Source organism: Anabrus simplex, chromosome 12, assembly GCF_040414725.1.
Source record: "Anabrus simplex isolate iqAnaSimp1 chromosome 12, ASM4041472v1, whole genome shotgun sequence".
Lineage (NCBI taxonomy): Eukaryota > Metazoa > Arthropoda > Insecta > Orthoptera > Tettigoniidae > Anabrus > Anabrus simplex.
Window position 1 is genome coordinate 2129676 of NC_090276.1, and position 17410 is coordinate 2147085.

The window sequence follows — 17410 nt, forward strand, 5'->3', positions numbered from 1 at the left end:
TGACAAGTGGGGTGAAATTTGATCGTGTTCTATGGGAAATCCAGTCACATGAAATGCCAGTGTCATGAGATGCCGACATTTTGCCAGTGATTGAATTGTCGGGATGTAAAATATGATATTAAAACGTTAAACTTTGAATTTTAAACGGCTAAATGCTAGGAATCGCTAGTGACACCTTAAAAATTTTAAGTGGGTTCCAATTTATGTGTTAAATAACTTTGTGTTAATTAAGAAGTCAGATTGCTGCCGCTGGTTATAATAAATTATAAATATTGGTCTCAACCTATTGTTTAAATCGTGGTTTTAATGGATTATAAATAATGGTAAAAATTTTATTATGCAAATAGTGGTTTGGAACCACGTAATAATTCCAATATTCACGATTGTTAAAAGTTATGGGAATATAAAGTTACACCCTTACGATCATTTGTGGAGACTAGCCTCAGAAAAGAAATCAATTGTAAAGGGGGAAATTAGGAATAACATGCAATTACTGAAGAAATGAATCATACTACGTACTTGATGGAATATAATCAGTCGATAACTCTGTGAATAATGATTGAATAATGTTACTCTGATGTATAAGGAAGGGAGGATTCCCTCATCAGGGATATTTATAATGAAGCTACGACGAAGTATACAAGGAAGTCTACGAGAAACACAGGGAGCGTTAGTCTCCGGGTACTGGAAAATGGAATTATCAGCCCGTGGGATGTAGGCAGAGTAAGACTAAGTTACGGAGAGTGCAGGGATTGCACACCGTTATAGTACGTATGAGAAGGATGGGCTGCATGCGTAGTTATTTGAAGGACTACGGCCCCAGAGATTAGAGAGGTTGATAGTCCGCATAAATGACCATAAGGTGTAATGATTAATCATGCCAGATTAAACAAATTTAAATGGGACCAGCAACAACAACAGCAATAATAATAATAATAATAATAATAATAATAATAATAATAATAATAATAATAATAATAATAATAATAATAATAATAATAATAATAATAATAATAATAATACATTTAATAGAAGGGAGATTTAGACTCTTAACGAGCCGAATGGCGGTGTGCCAGATTTACTGCGATACCCATTTGTTTGTATTTGCCTGAGGGATGGGAGCGGAGAGCAGGAAGGTATTTCCAGGCAAGTCCTTGTTATGTAAGTGATGCGCTTGACCTTCCCAAACCAAGTGATCGAGCCCATCAATAATAAATACATTCAGGTAATCTGTATAATGACGAGTTTGGTATGGCATAACATGAACTGGACGAATTATAGGGTCCATCCGCATATTCATTCCCGCCTAATCATAGTAACATGATCCAAACCAAGGTGCCAGCCTTGGCAATGTACGGTGTCTAATCAAACGGACTGATAAGCCGACAGTCGGGGTCGTCCATGGGAACCACCTACTCATACGAACGCCGGATCGGATGATGGAGCCAGCTCCAACAATTCACACCAAGTAGGGTGGAACAAACCCCACATGTTTTTATTATAGGATTGGTATCCTCACCACTTCTTGCGGTGTTTTATTCTCCGGTCAAATCAGTGATTACGTGACTTAATTGTGCCAAATGATGCAATAAACTGCTCTTTATGGCATTGTTTTTCAAAGGAAACCATTTCATACTCTTTTTATTGTAGTTAGCTATGGGTGCCCATGATAATTTTGAAGTGTCACTTCCCAATCCTATCATGGAGTCGTTTAATTTGTGTTTATGATTGAGCCTTCCCCCACCTTAATTTGCATGCCTTGTTCATCCCTGTGTTTATTTGTGCGCCTATATTTATAGTTCAGATTTTTATTAGATGTTTATTGATGAACCAGACACCCCTGAGATTAATGCTAGCCTGGGACTCAGAGGGTGTGTGAGTGCACTACATGCATACAGTATGTGTGTGAGATGAATGGTATACAAAGGGACAATCTAAGGAGTTATTGGCCCTCTGATCAGAACAAGAGGAAAGATTCCACGCTTCTTTGTTCATTTCTGCAAGATTTTTGGGTTGAAGAAGGATCTAATATCAGAACAGATGTCAATTATAATAAGGGGCTCATGAAAATGTAACATCTTTAAAGTGACAACACTTATTGCCCACATATCTTCAATATACAACTTTAAAATCACTTTAGCAATCCTTATCACGTATTCCCACCTTTACAATACAAGTTAAGTCTTTATTAACAGACTATAAAATCGATACAGGTTTCATCCCTGGTGGGTCATCATCAGTCGACATATGAATAAGAGACCTTTTAAAAATTGCCATATGGATAATATGCACAGTGAAAAACATCTTCACTTATAGAAAAAATTATGTAAGAGATCTTGTCTTTAAAAAATCAAATGTGAGTGCAACGCTGTGTTAAAAATCTTGAGAAGTTTGTCTGTGTGTTGAACACAACTAACGTTGATGGATTGAGTGGTTCAAAAAACATGGAACATTCAATTTATACGTGGCAGTTTTGGTTTTTGAAAGGAAAACCAAGTAACAATAAATAAATCAAATAAACAATAAAGGATATGTGATGGTAGAAAGGTCAAGGAAGGTGTATTTGGCCCGTACCTCTTTCTTCAGGGACAGGATGTCCACCACGTGCAGGTCTGGGAGTTCGGCCGTCAGCGACTCCACCAGAAGTTCAGCCAGTTGGCCCTTCTCGTCCCCCACAACTTCGGCGAAGCCCCGGTCGCCCGCCGGGAGCGCCGGCTCGTTTTCCTCCGCGACGCACAGCCTGCCGGGCACAGAGCGGGATCCCGCCTCATCGTTCAGCAACAGCTCGCACACCAGGTCCGCTGCGACGCACGAGCTGGAGGCGTTCTCCTTGCATCGCGCCGCCGTGGTCACCGTCACCAGATACGAGTGCTCGGAGCCATTCTGGAACAGTAACAGTACGTTCAAGGAACCCTAGAACTAAAGGGTCGAGCTGAAAGGGCAGTGCTCAGAGTACCAGAGTCAATCTACGCACTGGTTTACAAACATTCTCATGTGTCACACACAACTGTGAGAGCCATAAAAATGGAAAGAGAAGGTTCGCACGACTCCAAGAGTTACTATCAGAAGTCAAGGTCAAATACAGTTGCACAGCGTACTCAAGTTAAGAACGTTTGTAAAAGTCCTCAAAGCAATGGAATAGAGGAAATGTTCAACATTTACAGACACATCTATTAGTCGATGCCTGAATTTACAAGACCATTTGTTTTTAGACAAAATATTTTTAATAGGCTAAGTAGGTAATTGATAAATTTGTCATTTATTGATACTGATAACTGGAACACTACGTCAAATTATAACTTCCAATCATTTTTATTTAAGTTGACATTTAATAATTTTATTTCGTACACTTAGTTTTTTTTTTAATTCGTTAGGGCCATCTATGGACCACGGTGCTTGTGTTTTAGCTGTTTCTTGAAGTCATCGTCGTTGTTTGCCACAATTGGTGTTCTTAGCGGCTGGTTTGGCAGCTGTTTTCTTGTTGGTACCTCGAGCTTTCCTGATGGCCCAGTAGTCCTTCATTTTCCGGCTAAATTCAATCTTACGTTCCTCAGACCATTTCCTGGTCTCGTCTTTTGGTCTGTGGGTAACTTCTGTGAGGGATGTTACAAAGGATTTAGTTTTAAGAGTTGTATGATAGTTACTCCGATCAGCTATGTCGTTTTGATTTATGTGGAGTTCCGAAAGGTCCTTCTCCACTTGCTTCATCCACACGAACCCAGTAGCTTTGCCCTTGTTAGCAGCCTTGAAGATCCTATGAGATAATCTATTTGAGTCCATTCTGGATAGGTGTCCGTAAAAAGCCAGTCGCCTTCTTCTGATGGCATCTATGAGATTTTCTTGGTGTTTATATAGCTCACGATTTGGTTGATACCATCGGCTTCCATCTGGTAAAATTCTTGGTCCCACTATCCGTCTCAGGAACTTTCTTTCTTGTACCTCGAGGGCTCTTAGTGGGGTCTTCTTAGTTAAATATAGACACTCTGCTGCATAGAGGACTGACGGTCTGATTACTGCATTGTAGTGTCTTAGTTTGACATTCATCGACAGATTTTTTGAAGCATACAGCTTTCTACAGGCATGGTAAGCCTTATCTAGTTTGAGTCTCCTGTGTTCAAGAGCCATTGTTTCGCTGAGGTCCTCTGAGAACCATTCCCCAAGGTACTTTACACTTTTGACTCTCTTGATGTAGATATTATCACTGACTCTCATCTTTCCAGGGGCATCTTTGATGTTAGTAACAAACTCGGTCTTTCCTATGTTGATCAAAAGACCCGTTTTAGCCGCTATTGAGTGCAGTGTTTGGAGCTGAGTAGTAGCCTCCTGTATGTCATTTGCCAATAAAGTCAGATCGTCTGCAAAGGCTAGGCATGGTATCCTCAGGTTGTCTGCTTTAATCCCCATCCGTAATCCAGTGTTCTCTGGAAGGAATCTCATCCACTCTCTAATTATCTTTTCCAGAACACACTTAGTTTATAATATTTTATTTAGAATGAAATAAAATGTACTGTATTTGCAAGGCAGGATAAAATAGTGATTTTAATGAGTCTTGGGAATGCTTGGTACATTATAAGCCACTGAAGAAGAGAAACATGTACGGAGTTTAGTCTATAAAAGATTGTAATAGGTATTGACTAGGTGGATTAAAAGATTTAAGTTATTGCTGATAGATTAGTATTTTACTGTTCCAGACTGAACAATACAGTGTGTAAGAAATGAACTTAGTGATGAGGGCGGTATCTTGTCCACGCCGAGCAGGAAACTTTCGACCACGATCCGAGTCCTTGGAAACAGAAAGATTACATAATACTACTTAATTTGAGGATATTAGGTCACATAATGTAACAATCTGCTCTCCGTAGTAACCAGACTCAGGAGAGACAAACACACTTCATTCCAGGGCCTTGAGAGTCAAGGAGAAAGATGTTGAGGGTAGCCACGATCTACTCACTATACAGACATCACCCTTGTTAAAGGTGTATAGAAATTAATATCACATCACGAATGATCCTAGATATAACATGTTTCTCTTTATAAATGACGGAAGTTGCATCAAAAATGATTTGATGGTCATTACGTATGGCATGTTCTGCCACAGCAGACTCCTCTGGCTGGCAAAGACATAAGTGTCTGCGATGCTACCTTCCTACGTTTGGCCAACTTACTCCAATCCACAGGAGCAAGGAAGGTAGAACGAGGATTAAAGAACATCACAGGCACTTATGTCTTTGCCAGCCAGAGAAGTCTGCTGTGGCAGAACATGCCATACGTAATGACCATCAAATCATTTTTGATGCAACTTCTGTCATTTATAAAGAGAAACATTTTATACCTACAATCATTCGTGAGGTGATAGAAATTGCTAACCACCTTTAGAAAGGTGACGTCTGTATAGTGAGTAGATCGTGGCTACCCTCAAGATGTTTCTCCTCGACTATGGAGGCCCTAGAATGAAGTGTGTTTGTCTCTCTCTTGAGTCTGATTACTACGGAGTAACAGTTACCAGTACATTATTAGTTATTGCTCTGAAGATGATCGATTGTAGGATTGAAACGTATCAGCAGATGCTTACATTATGTGACCTAATATCCCCAAATTAAGTATTATTATGTCATTTAGCAGTCGTGAAAGTCTACGTATTAAGAAAGAGATTACCTTTCATCATCAGATGATTAAAAATTACAATCAAAAACTTATTTTCAGCACAAGGTAGCGCCTACGTGTAAGAAAGTCCTTCCTGTATTAGAAGGACGAATTGCTTTCAATTGCGAGACAATAACATTAATGCAGATGTTGAGGGCGATGGGGTTTAGATGCAAATCGTGTGGAGCACGGCGAAAACTACTTATAGAAAGAGATAATATTGCAAATTGGAGGGGTTCATACCTACAGAAAATTAAAAAATTCAGACAGAAAGGTACGCCAATATTATATCTAGACAAAAGTTGGCAGGTGCAAATTTGACCTTTAGGAAATGTTGACAGCATACAGATGCTATGGGGGTATTAAAAAATACAATAGTTTCCAACAGACTTATTGAAGGTCTGCTTGGTTTACAATGCAGGTACCGCTACAGGTGATTAAAGCGAGTGAAGGAAAGGGTAATTCCCGACCTCGCATCCCCTACCACGGGAAAGAAGTTGACAAACTGCCTACACAGAGATCCTTGAAAAGGGAGATGTTAAGACTACCTGAATGAACATAACATGCCATGCGATGACAATATGAGAAAATACACCCTCTTCTCTCTCGTTGAAGAAATACGACCAAAGAAAGGAAAGCTATTTGCCAGTCACAGACACGTTGTGAGATTATCACTCTACATGTGTGACTTGAGTCCAACTGAACTTGCTTGGCGTAAAGTAAGACATGACAGACGATACGTCCTTACCACGACTGCAAACATTAGTGCTTGCAGGGTCTGGGTCCATGGCTGAATGGTTAGCGTGCTGGCCTTTGGTCACAGGGGTCCCGGGTTCCATTCCCGGCAGGGTGGGGAATTTTAACCATCCCTGGTTAACTTCGCTGGCACGGGGGCTGGGCGTGTCATCTTGATCGTCATTTTATCCTCATGACGACGCGCAGGTCGCCTACGGGAGTCAAATCAAAAGACACGGACCTGGCGTTCTCAAACACTCCCCGCAGTGCTTTCAGGAAGAGCGACAAATAGAAGACTACTATTGGGAAAATGGAAGATGTACTCTATGACAGTGATGGTGATGCCTCATATCTATGAGTGCTGCCACACTTTAAGGGACTACAACACCAACATGGAATGGTTAATACATTTATGCCACTGGGAGACAAGACGATCAATTGCAGACAAGTAAAGATTTGGATGTTAAACACTCATCACAATCATCCAATGTGAAGAATGCAACCCACACAAGACCAGGTGAAACAAGTGTGAACAAGTGTGGGATGTTCGAACTTAAAACACCAGCACTTGAGAACTCAGCTCAGCTAAAACAAATATGGGATTTGTCATCAACTGGTATGAACTTGCTGAGCATCCCACAGACGTAGCTGGCAGATATCTCATTACAGAAGTGTACGAGCTCAGAATAAAGCAGCGGTCAAGTGAATAGTGACAGGCAAGACTGCTGACAGGAATCCAGTAGGGTGAGGGTGATCTCTGGGTTGAACACCACTTGCGATCAGTCCATGCTCCTTGCCATGTGAGAGAAGTAGAGACCAGCATATGGTGCAAACAGTGTTCAGAAATCTTGGAACATCTATCATATTTTTCTGACACGAGTCCTTCTGCCTGATTTGTTCCCAGAACTTCTCCAAGGCGTCAGTGCTCTGAGCATGAAGCTCCAGCTAAAGATTCACTGAACTGCAAGGTCTTCAAGACCAGTAATTTTCTTTTTCCAATTCTGTACTGCAATATGGCAGCTGAGGCCCCAGCATCTCTACAAGGGCTGCACCATGCTTGAAAGGTGTGTGGCAGCTGCTAACGAAATGTGATGACTGGTTAAAAAGGAAACTGGCCAGGCAAAATGTTCTGTAAGTAGTTAGAAAGACAATTATGTAAGGAGTGACCTTCACACACTGGTGATAAACAGGTGACAATCATGACATGGACTTCCCAGGGCAGAGGCACAAGGAAACAAGAGTTTACTTTTCACATGAACAGAGTGGGTAAAAAGGTAGAAAAGGTACCCTTCAGCTTTCTTCTTATCCCATGTGAAGTTGGCAAGCACAAACAGGATTTCTGGGGGTGAGCCTATCTTATGGATGTTATACTGGTCCAATTATATTTTCATGTTTTCAGCCAGAGCAAGCAAATGTGATCCATAATTGCCCAAACCATAATACATTCTACCGTGTGATAATAAAATGCAATTCTCTTCCGCTGAATCACGACAGTGTGCATAAAAGTTGGTAACCTTATTCTTCTTTATTCATCGTTATACCGAGCCCAACAAATTTCTGAGAATCTTCCTTTCTTTGGCTTCCAGTTCCTCAATCAGAGCACTGCACTTAACACATATACCAATTCTATTTTTCTGATTCATTGCATTGAGTCTTCTCTAGCGCAGATGTCCCCTAATCTCTCCTTGTCCCAGGCCTGACACTCTGCGAAATGGCTCAATCTTTTCTCAAGGGAGATCTTGATGTCAGGGTTAGTTGATCTGCCCTACTGTTAGCTTCAAGTTTCTACAATGCAATTGTTTTTTTGCACCAGTCACAGACTACTTTCTCCAGTAGAGAAGCAAAATCCATCTCCCTGTCTTGTTCTGGAACTGTACCTTGAGCTCCAGGATTGGTGTATTCGACTGGCAAATACTGTGCTGCTATTACATGTGATAAAATTCATTTTTGGGTCTGTATTGAAAGTATTTGTATAAATAACACTACTACTCCCACCTATTCAATACAATACAATCTTAAAAGTTAGGACTTTGTCCTTATCAAAATGTTAATATAAAATTAATACATTGGATGGTACATGTTTCGCCTATCAATACTAGGCATTGTACCTGATTGGGAATGACTTACGAATACTGTTAAAAACTATGTCTTGTAATAGTATACCACATTTTATATTGTAATAGTTGTTTGACGATCTCTAATCCATTTTACAAGACATAGTTTTTAACAGTATTCGTAAGTCATTCCCAATCAGGTACCTAAGGTAAAAAATGGCTGATGCCTACTATTGATAGTACCATCCAATGTATTAATTTTATATTAACATTTTGATAAGGACAAAGCCCTAACTTTTAAGATTGTATTGTATTGAATAGGTGGGACTACTAGTGTTATCGCTGCTGTCTGGCTAAATAGTGCCCACACAAATATCATAGATACTGAACTGAACAATATCATGAGTCATCACTGGCACAATCAAATCTACTGCCATACATACAGATCTCACACGTAAAGCTGTTCTCCTAAGAGAATTCATCAAAATAATGAACAATGCAGAACTGCCGATACATGACGATATCGGTGATCTAAATACTAATCACCTGCATTCAACAAAACCACCAACCAGAGATGCCATGAACTTGAGGAACAGCAACTTCCAAACTTCCGTTGAATGACAGAAAAGACTCTACGACAAATACTACCCCACATTGCCTCCTGTGAAGTCTCAACCACCCTTGTACACTACCGTCCACACTGTACGGGAACTACACTACCAAGTGGAACAGAATTTCAACGCCTGAGTGTGACTGCCGTGCTACACAAGCAGCGATCCAGCACATCATGACCAAATGTCAAAGAAGAAATTATAATGGCAGTGGTAGTGACTTTGCTCTCCAGACCCCAGAAATTATAAACTACATCCAAAATTTAAGTACACATATATAGAAATGTTGATCCTCTGAGCACATCATAGTTTAATAGAAGGAAATTATAGCCAAGCTACCCAAAGATTATTTTTCACAATCTTACTGGGGATTTATTTCACTATCCTTCAAGCCTATGAATATAATGAAGCCCATTTTACCATTAGTGATGCTGTATATGGATCAACTTTCTTTATAGCAACAGGAAAAAAATTTCCTAAATAAATTTACAGTTTACCGCCTATAATCTCAGCCACTCTACTACAACAATGACTTTTTTCAACCAATCATAAGGACATTGGAACATTATACTTCATTTTTGGTGCTTGAGCAGGAATGGTAGGTACATCTCTCAGCTTATTAATTCGAGCAGAGCTGGGACAACCAGGCTACCGGTACTTAATTGGTGATGATCAAATTTATAATGTAATCGTCACCGCCCACGCATTTGTAATAATTTTCTTCATGCTAATGCCTATTATAATTGGGGGTTCGGAAATTGATTAGTTCCACTTATACTCGGAGCTCCTTTACTGGTTAATCCCATCACGTATTACTTGATCTTCAATCACACATACCCTTCATAATGAATTCAAAACCCTTGTTGGACCAACTGGTCAGAACTTTCATTTTTATTTCACTACTCCCTTATTCTATTCAACAATTTTTTAGGATTATTCCCTTATATTTTCACAACCTCTTCTAGATTTTTGATCCTACATCTAGTCTTCTTCTTGTTTCGTATAGGCCAGCTAAGGACCACGACATTCAACTATTACATTTTGGAATGGGCTTTGATGTTTGCCCAGTAGTGTGTGTTGCTCCTTCCTCTCCTTTGTCCAAAGGGTGCCAGTCTTCTGTCCTGGAACTCCTTATGTTTAAGTATCTTCCTACATCTAGTATTATAAATTTATCACTCAATTGACTAAGAACATTCCTCGGACTCCTTATATTACCCCTCTTTTACTGGTTAATCCCATCACGTTATTATTTACATATTTTACGCCCACATTGGAGCACTGAAATCAATACATTTGAGTTAATTTCTTCTTCTTCTTCTCCCAGAACTTTTTCATCCTCTCCGACCTGGAAGCCCTTTGTGTGTCCGATATAGTATATTGTTTCCGTTCAACTACTTTTAGTTTGAGACTTATGCTTTTGTTCTTCAAAATCCTCTTCTCTTTTCTGTCTTTGATTTGTTGCCGAGTTATACCCAATTCTTCCAAATCGTCCTGAACTTCTTTGAACCAATTATTATTGATTTTATTCTTCAAAAAGTAATCGAATAGTTGTTTCAATATCCTGGTGTCTGCTAATCTTGATATGTGACAGAAAAAGGAAATTCTTCTTTTACGCATTGTAGATATTATTGATTCACATTCACGATAGACAATGTTGTTAGGCAACAATCTCCACTGTCCATCAACTTGGTGTTTTTTATTAATAATTGTTCTAAGAATTCTTCTCTCAGTTTTCTGTAATTTGTCTGTTGTAGATTTTACATTTAATTTGTATAAAGTTTCACTAGCATAGGTTGCCTCTGGTTTAACTATGGAATTATAGTGTTTCAGCTTAGCGTTTATCGAAAGAGATTTTTTTTTATAGGTTGGCCAGGTAAGTCTTTGTGCTTGTTTAAATTTAGTTGTTCTGTGTTCTATTGCTTCTTTTTCATTTGTGTTCCATGTTATTATTTCCCCAAGATATTTGAATTTCTGAACAATTTTAATCTCTTTATTACTGTTCAGCTGAATAACTGGTAAATCAACTTTAAAAGTTGGCATCATTTCTGTTTTTTCAAATGAAATTTGTAATCCCATTTTTTTAGCTATAATTTCTAGTTGTTCAATTTGAAATTTAGCCTCTTCTATTGTATTTGCAAGTAATGCTAAATCGTCCGCAAAAGCAAGGCAGTTGAGTTTAATATTTCTACCGATCTTGATAGTTGGTTGGCATTTCTTGTTCCATTCACGCATAACCTTCTCCAATGCACAATTAAATAACAATGGTGAAAGTCCGTCTCCTTGTCGAAGTCCAGTTCTTATAGTGAATGATTCTGATAATTCACCTCTAAATTTAACTTTTGCCTTCGTATTTTTAAAAGTCATATTAATGAGGTTAACAAGTTTTTGATGTAAGCCAAATTCTTTAAGGCTTTTTAATAATGAGTCACGATGAATACTGTCGTATGCTTTTTTAAAATCTACAAACGTGATGACCAGACCCTTACTTCGAACTCTTTGGTGCTTCATTATCCATTTTAACCTAATGATTTGATCTGGACAGCTTCTACCTGGTCGAAATCCTCCCTGATATTCTCCAAGTTCTTGGTCGAGTTGTTCTTGGATTCTTGTGTATATAATCTTGGATAAAATCTTGTATGTAATATCAAGTAAGGATATCCCCCGATAATTATTTGGATCGGAGCGATCACCTTTCTTGTGCAGCGGGTGGATTATCGCTGTATTCCATTCCTCAGGAAGCTTCTCCGTGTTCCAAATATCAATGATGTATTTATGTAGGTTTTGAATAGTCTGATCATTAGCATTCTTCCATATTTCTGCTACTATTTGATTCTCTCCTGCTGCTTTGTAGTTTTTAAGTGCATTAATTGCCGTTTTCACTTCATTGTAAACTGGTGGTATAATCTTTTGTAATGGAGTTTTATTTTTTGGGTTAGGATCAAATTCTAAATGTTCCACAGGATCCTCACAATTAAGTAACTCTTTAAAGTATTCTGCAAGAATGTTAGCATTATCCTGATTATTGTGTGCCATTTTACCATTTTTATTTCTTAACATAAGTGTGGGAGGGGTAAATTTAGATTGATATTGCTTGAATGTTTTGTAATAGTCTCTTGTTTTATGCTGATTGAATGTTTCTTCTATAGTGCTAAGCATTTCCTTTTGATAATTCCTTTTAATTGTCCTAATTTCTTTAGCTGTTTGTCTTCTGGCATTAATTAGTTCTTCTCGAGATTTTTCCGTTTTCCTCTGTTGATCATTTATCCATGCCTTGTGTCTTGCTTGAATTGCTTTGTCACATTCCTCGTTCCACCACACATGTTTCTTTCTCCTTTTGATTGGGGCAATTTCTTCAGCTATGGTTTTAAGTTTGTTGATCATTGTCTCTAATTTGTCATTTAAAGGTGTTTTGGATCTCTCTAAATATATTTTATTATTTATTAAGTAACTGGGATCATAATTTCTCCTTGCTTTGAGATGATTATGTTTGTGTTTCCTTTTTGGTGTTAACTTGATTTTTATTTTTGAGATATAATGATCCGAGTCAATGTCTACCCCACGGAGGACTCTGACATTATAAATTTCTTTATGATAATCTTTATCCATGGCAACATGATCAATCTGAAACTCTCCCAATTTTACGTTAGGGCATTTCCATGTCATAAGTTTATGTGGTCGCCTCATGAATCTGGTGGTTTCCAAAACGAGTCTATGATCTGCACAAAGTTCAATTAATCTTTGGCCATTTTTGTTCGTTAATTTATGAGCTGGCCATTTTCCTACAACTGTGCGATACTTCTTTTCTCTGCCTATTTTAGCATTGAAATCTCCAAGTAAGATTTTTATATGCTCATCAGGGATCTTCGCTAATATGTAATCAAGTTCCTCCCAAAAGTTTTCAACTCCTTCTCTATCTTTATTGTTTTTGTCATTTGTTGGTGCATGGACATTTATTAAAGTATAAGTTTTATTCCCTACTTTAATTGTTAGAAGTGCCATCCTCGAAGATTTTGAAGAAAATTCTTCAATTGAGTCTATTATGCTACTATGAACAAGAAAACCTACACCAAATTGAGGGACATTCTTCATTACTCTTTCTCCTGGAGGTCCTTTGTAGAGACGATAACCTCCTGATTCAATTGGGTCCTGGTCTGTGTTCCTAAGTTCTTGTAAAGCCATTATTAAAATCCTATGTTGGTCCATCACATCAGTTAAATGTTTCAACTTGCCCACCTTACTTAGTGAATTAATGTTTAATGTTGCAAAGTATGAAAATTTTCCTGATTTGTTGAACTTAAGTCTCTTCTTACATTGTTGGGTTAGTCCACTATCTGTCAGCTGTCTGTCGATTGTCTGTTGGGCTTCCAGGCGCTCCGATTCGCCTAGGTCTTCTACTTGACACCCCACCGATTCCGAGTGGTGTCTTTGTGCAGATCCTTGTTGTTGTTTGTCCACACCGGTGGATTTATTCATTAGAAGACTCATCATCATTGATTGTCTGATCTTTCGATCGAAACATTTCTGACCAAGGTCAGGCTTTACAATTCCAGATGTGATCTGGAAAGGTGATTAATGAAGTATGAATTGGTGATGAATGAAGTGCTACAAGTTCATCCTAGTTGTTCAGGACTGGGAGTAGGCATTTCCTCCATACTCCGCATATGTTATGGTTTTCCCGCCAATACTCGGGTAGCTGATTGCAGTGGTTTCCCACTGGGCGATGGGGTCGCCACATCCCTACGCCCATCACGTATGATAAATAAAAAATTTTAAAAATTAATGAATTCTAGTAATTATTTCCAACGCATCTGATATCTTTCTCCTGAATTTCCTTTTAGAGATAGTGCTGCTTGTTTTGTTGTCCAGGATTTCAATTTTCTTGTATAAGTACAGCTATGAATAAGTAGGTGGGTATCACCTTGAAAGAAACCAGCAAATTAGCAGCTATCCCATCTATACATATCACCAGCGACTCCTTCATTTGACACTAACTCTCACTGAACCAGCTCCAAGCTTGGCAGTCCAGAACAAACAATCTTACAAGGTGGATGGTAAGAAGTTATTATATTAATAAAACCACCTTTCCAATACACAATAGCCCTTTATATTTAGGATAAAACCATTAAATTACAAGTAGGACATGTTCCGCTCAATCTTAGTGAGCATCATCAGCTATAGATAACTTAATCCATGGTGGGTCAGGGCCCTGATCCCAGAATATATATATAAAACGAAAAAACGTCTAATATACATTAATAAAATACGAATGTTAACAATTTAAGAATAATCAATAAGATTATATTATGTCTATTAAAACAAATATTGATCATTAAAATTGCTTAAAATGTAAGTGGAATGAATGACATGAAATGTTACTATAGCATGTAGTGATTAATTGTTCATATAAATCAATGACTATAATAATCTTGGCTCAAGGCATTAGACCGTTTGTGATTAAAAGCAGTTATTCACATGAGGGTGAGCTCTTGTAATGAACTACGTTGTTTTTTAAAATAAACATGATGAGGAATGCTAAAATCACATATATTGGTTGAAAAACGAACTGCACTGATGATAAGCCCAATATTAACACACTACTACACAAAATAATAATAATGTTTGAAACACAATGCGAGGAAGTCCCATAAGATTATTTACGCCAATCCAGACAATGTTTTATCATCAGTGCAGTTCGTGCCGGTGCCGGAATTTAGTCTCAGAAGAGTTCTTTCACGTACCAGTACCTCAACACTGGACTGAGCCAAGTCTCTCCTCTCCTCTCCTCTCGTCTCCTCTTAAACAACACATCCTATCATCAGTGATTTAAGACCACCAGGGAGCGCTTAAGACCAGTTCTTCTCAGATGCTAGCTTTCATTTCTAATACCTCACGAGTCCTGCTGTTAGCTTTTTCTTTCTTTCCTGTGAAAGAGGTTTGTGAGATTTAGCAAACTTTGGTACAGAGTTTATCATTTTACAAAATGTAGGGCAGTCTGAGACATTAGTATCAGAAATCCCAACAAAAGCTAATTTTTTTTTTTACTTCATTGAGCTCCCATTCTTGTAGCTTTTCATAAGTGAGATCATCTTTGTACACCTACAATAACGCATCTTGATTAGCAACTGCACATTTTCTAGAGTACACAAGTTCACCAACTTAAAAGAACTTTGACTGCAACCCGACATGAAACACTTCATAGACAAGTCTTTCAGGAATCAGTGTAAGCCGACGTGCATGCTCTTAACAAGTTTGCTTTGGCTTCATTTCAGGTAAACCTCATGACATAACACCCATTACTAGATATTTGCTTTTCTTTGAACATCTTATGATATCCACTTGAGCTTTCTCAGAACTGGCTCTCAGCAGAGAAAGGTCGGCCTTCAACACCCAGGGTCAAGGACTGTCTGCCATCACCTGGAGTATCTCAAATGTAGTTTTAAGGGGCAGCACACTGGACAACTGTGCTTTTGACAATGATAGGAACAACAGCAACAACAACAAAAATAATGTTGTATGTTCAGTATTCCAGGCTTCACTGAAGAGGCATGCTACGCAAACGAGTTAGGTAGTTTCCCGTTGCTTTTCTCACTGGGCCAAAAATTATTACATCCCATTCTGCCAAACCGACTGAAATGCATGCACCAACTGACCCTATGATCAACATTTTTCACACCATTCATAACAGGGACTAGCTACATAATGAAAAAATAAAATAAAAATGAAATGGCGTATGGCTTAGTGCGAGGACAACTTTGGCTCGCCAGTTGCAGGTCTTTTGATTTGACTCCCGTAGGCGACCTGCGCGTCGTGGTGAGGATGAAATGATGATGAAGACGACACATACGCCCAGCCTCGTGTCAGCGAAATTAACCAATTAAGGTTAAAATTCCCGACCCTGCCGGGAATCGAAACCGGGACCGCTGTGACCAAAGGCCAGAACGCTAACTATTTAGCGTTGAAAATATCTTTTGAGAAAACTGAAATAATGCCATCCTTTAAAGTTGACACTCTACATATTATATTGTAGTGGTTATAGCGTCCGCCATGCCAACTTGCTATCGGCCGCGCTAATCACGAGCAACACGTAAGTGCTGGACGGCCCCTTCTCTCTTCGTCCGTAGTCGCGCCGCATGGGACTCGACTATTAATCTGGAGTCTTCCATCTCGCGAGGTTCCTGGATTCATCGAGCATCCGGACTGTTCTAGAAGGTCTGGCGCAGGTATATAAGAGCAGTTAGTGAGAGTTAGACGGAGTGAGTGTGTGAGGAATGAGCGCAGTGATAGCCTGTTGGAGCCGAGGACTCGTTTCTGTTTCCCTGATGTCGTGTGTGTGAGTCTCTTGAGGCCGGCTGCTGGGGCAGCGCAAAGGGAACACTGGGTGCCGACGTGTGCAGACGGGTTGAGTGAACAGCGGATACTATCCCGTCCTGCGAGACTGACGTGTAGGCTGTGGACCGTGACAAGGACCAAGGGGGAAGTTTTCATTCCCCTTCCTGAAGGGAAGGGGCGGGCCACCTAGAAGGTAACGCCTTCTCTCTGGCCAGGAGATTTGGCGGGGTTCGGGGATTTGGAGTGGTTTGTAGTTAGAATGAAGGAGCTTTGATTTGGAGGAGTGGGGGTGTTTGGCCTCTTGGCTAAGGCTGTAGATCTGTTCCTTTGCTTTTTATGGGGTTTTAGTTACAGAGCTTACATGTACATTCATAGATTTTACAATTATGGTTTACAGTGCTTAATGGTTTACAATTGTTATCAGACAGTTATATTATGTTATTGTTGAAGGTTAGGGAGAAGGAATTGGGTGATATGTTGGAATAGGGTGGAGAAGTTGAGTAGTGATGTGAGAAGGACTTGGAGTAGGTGGGTTCGGGTTTGGGAGTTTAGTTGATGGGATTGTGGATTGGGATTGGGAAGCCGGGCACGGTTGTGTGAGGTGGATGGGCGCGGGGAGGATCGAGATGGCTCCACACGATGTTGGCGGCCGAATAGTCTGATCCCCTGCTGGATCACTCTTTGGGCTTCTTGGGAAGTTTGCAGTTGGAGCCTCAGCATGTAGGTGGGTCCGGCTTCGTTGTAAATCCTGGAGGCCCGAAGGAGATGGATTCCGGCCTGTCGAATTTCTTGATTGATGACGTGTTGAGGTATGCCGGGGTTGACTCCTCTCACGACGCAGCTGGGGTTGCACTCGGGCGGTGGTGGTGGCGGAGATGGTTCATTGCAGTCGGGCGCTGGTGGCGATGGTTGTCTGTTGGTTTCCATTAGTTCCTCGTCGGGTGGCCGGGCCGAAGTATTGGGTGGGGTAGTTGGGATGGGAGACATCATTATAGGCGAGGTGTGGGTTGACACTATGGTGGTTATGGGGGTCCTAGG

General features: G+C 39.7%; 1 protein-coding gene across 3 annotated transcripts in view; it reads right to left on the reverse strand.

The window, feature by feature from the left end:
* LOC136884388 (uncharacterized) overlaps window positions 1-17410 on the reverse strand; it is a 267201-nt gene that overhangs the window by 211202 nt on the left and 38589 nt on the right. For all 3 annotated transcript variants that reach the window (XM_068229938.1, XM_068229937.1, XM_067156526.2), the window contains exon 2: window positions 2575-2883. In XM_068229938.1, coding sequence (XP_068086039.1) covers window positions 2575-2883 — 309 coding nt within the window. The remainder of the gene's footprint in view (window positions 1-2574; window positions 2884-17410) is intronic.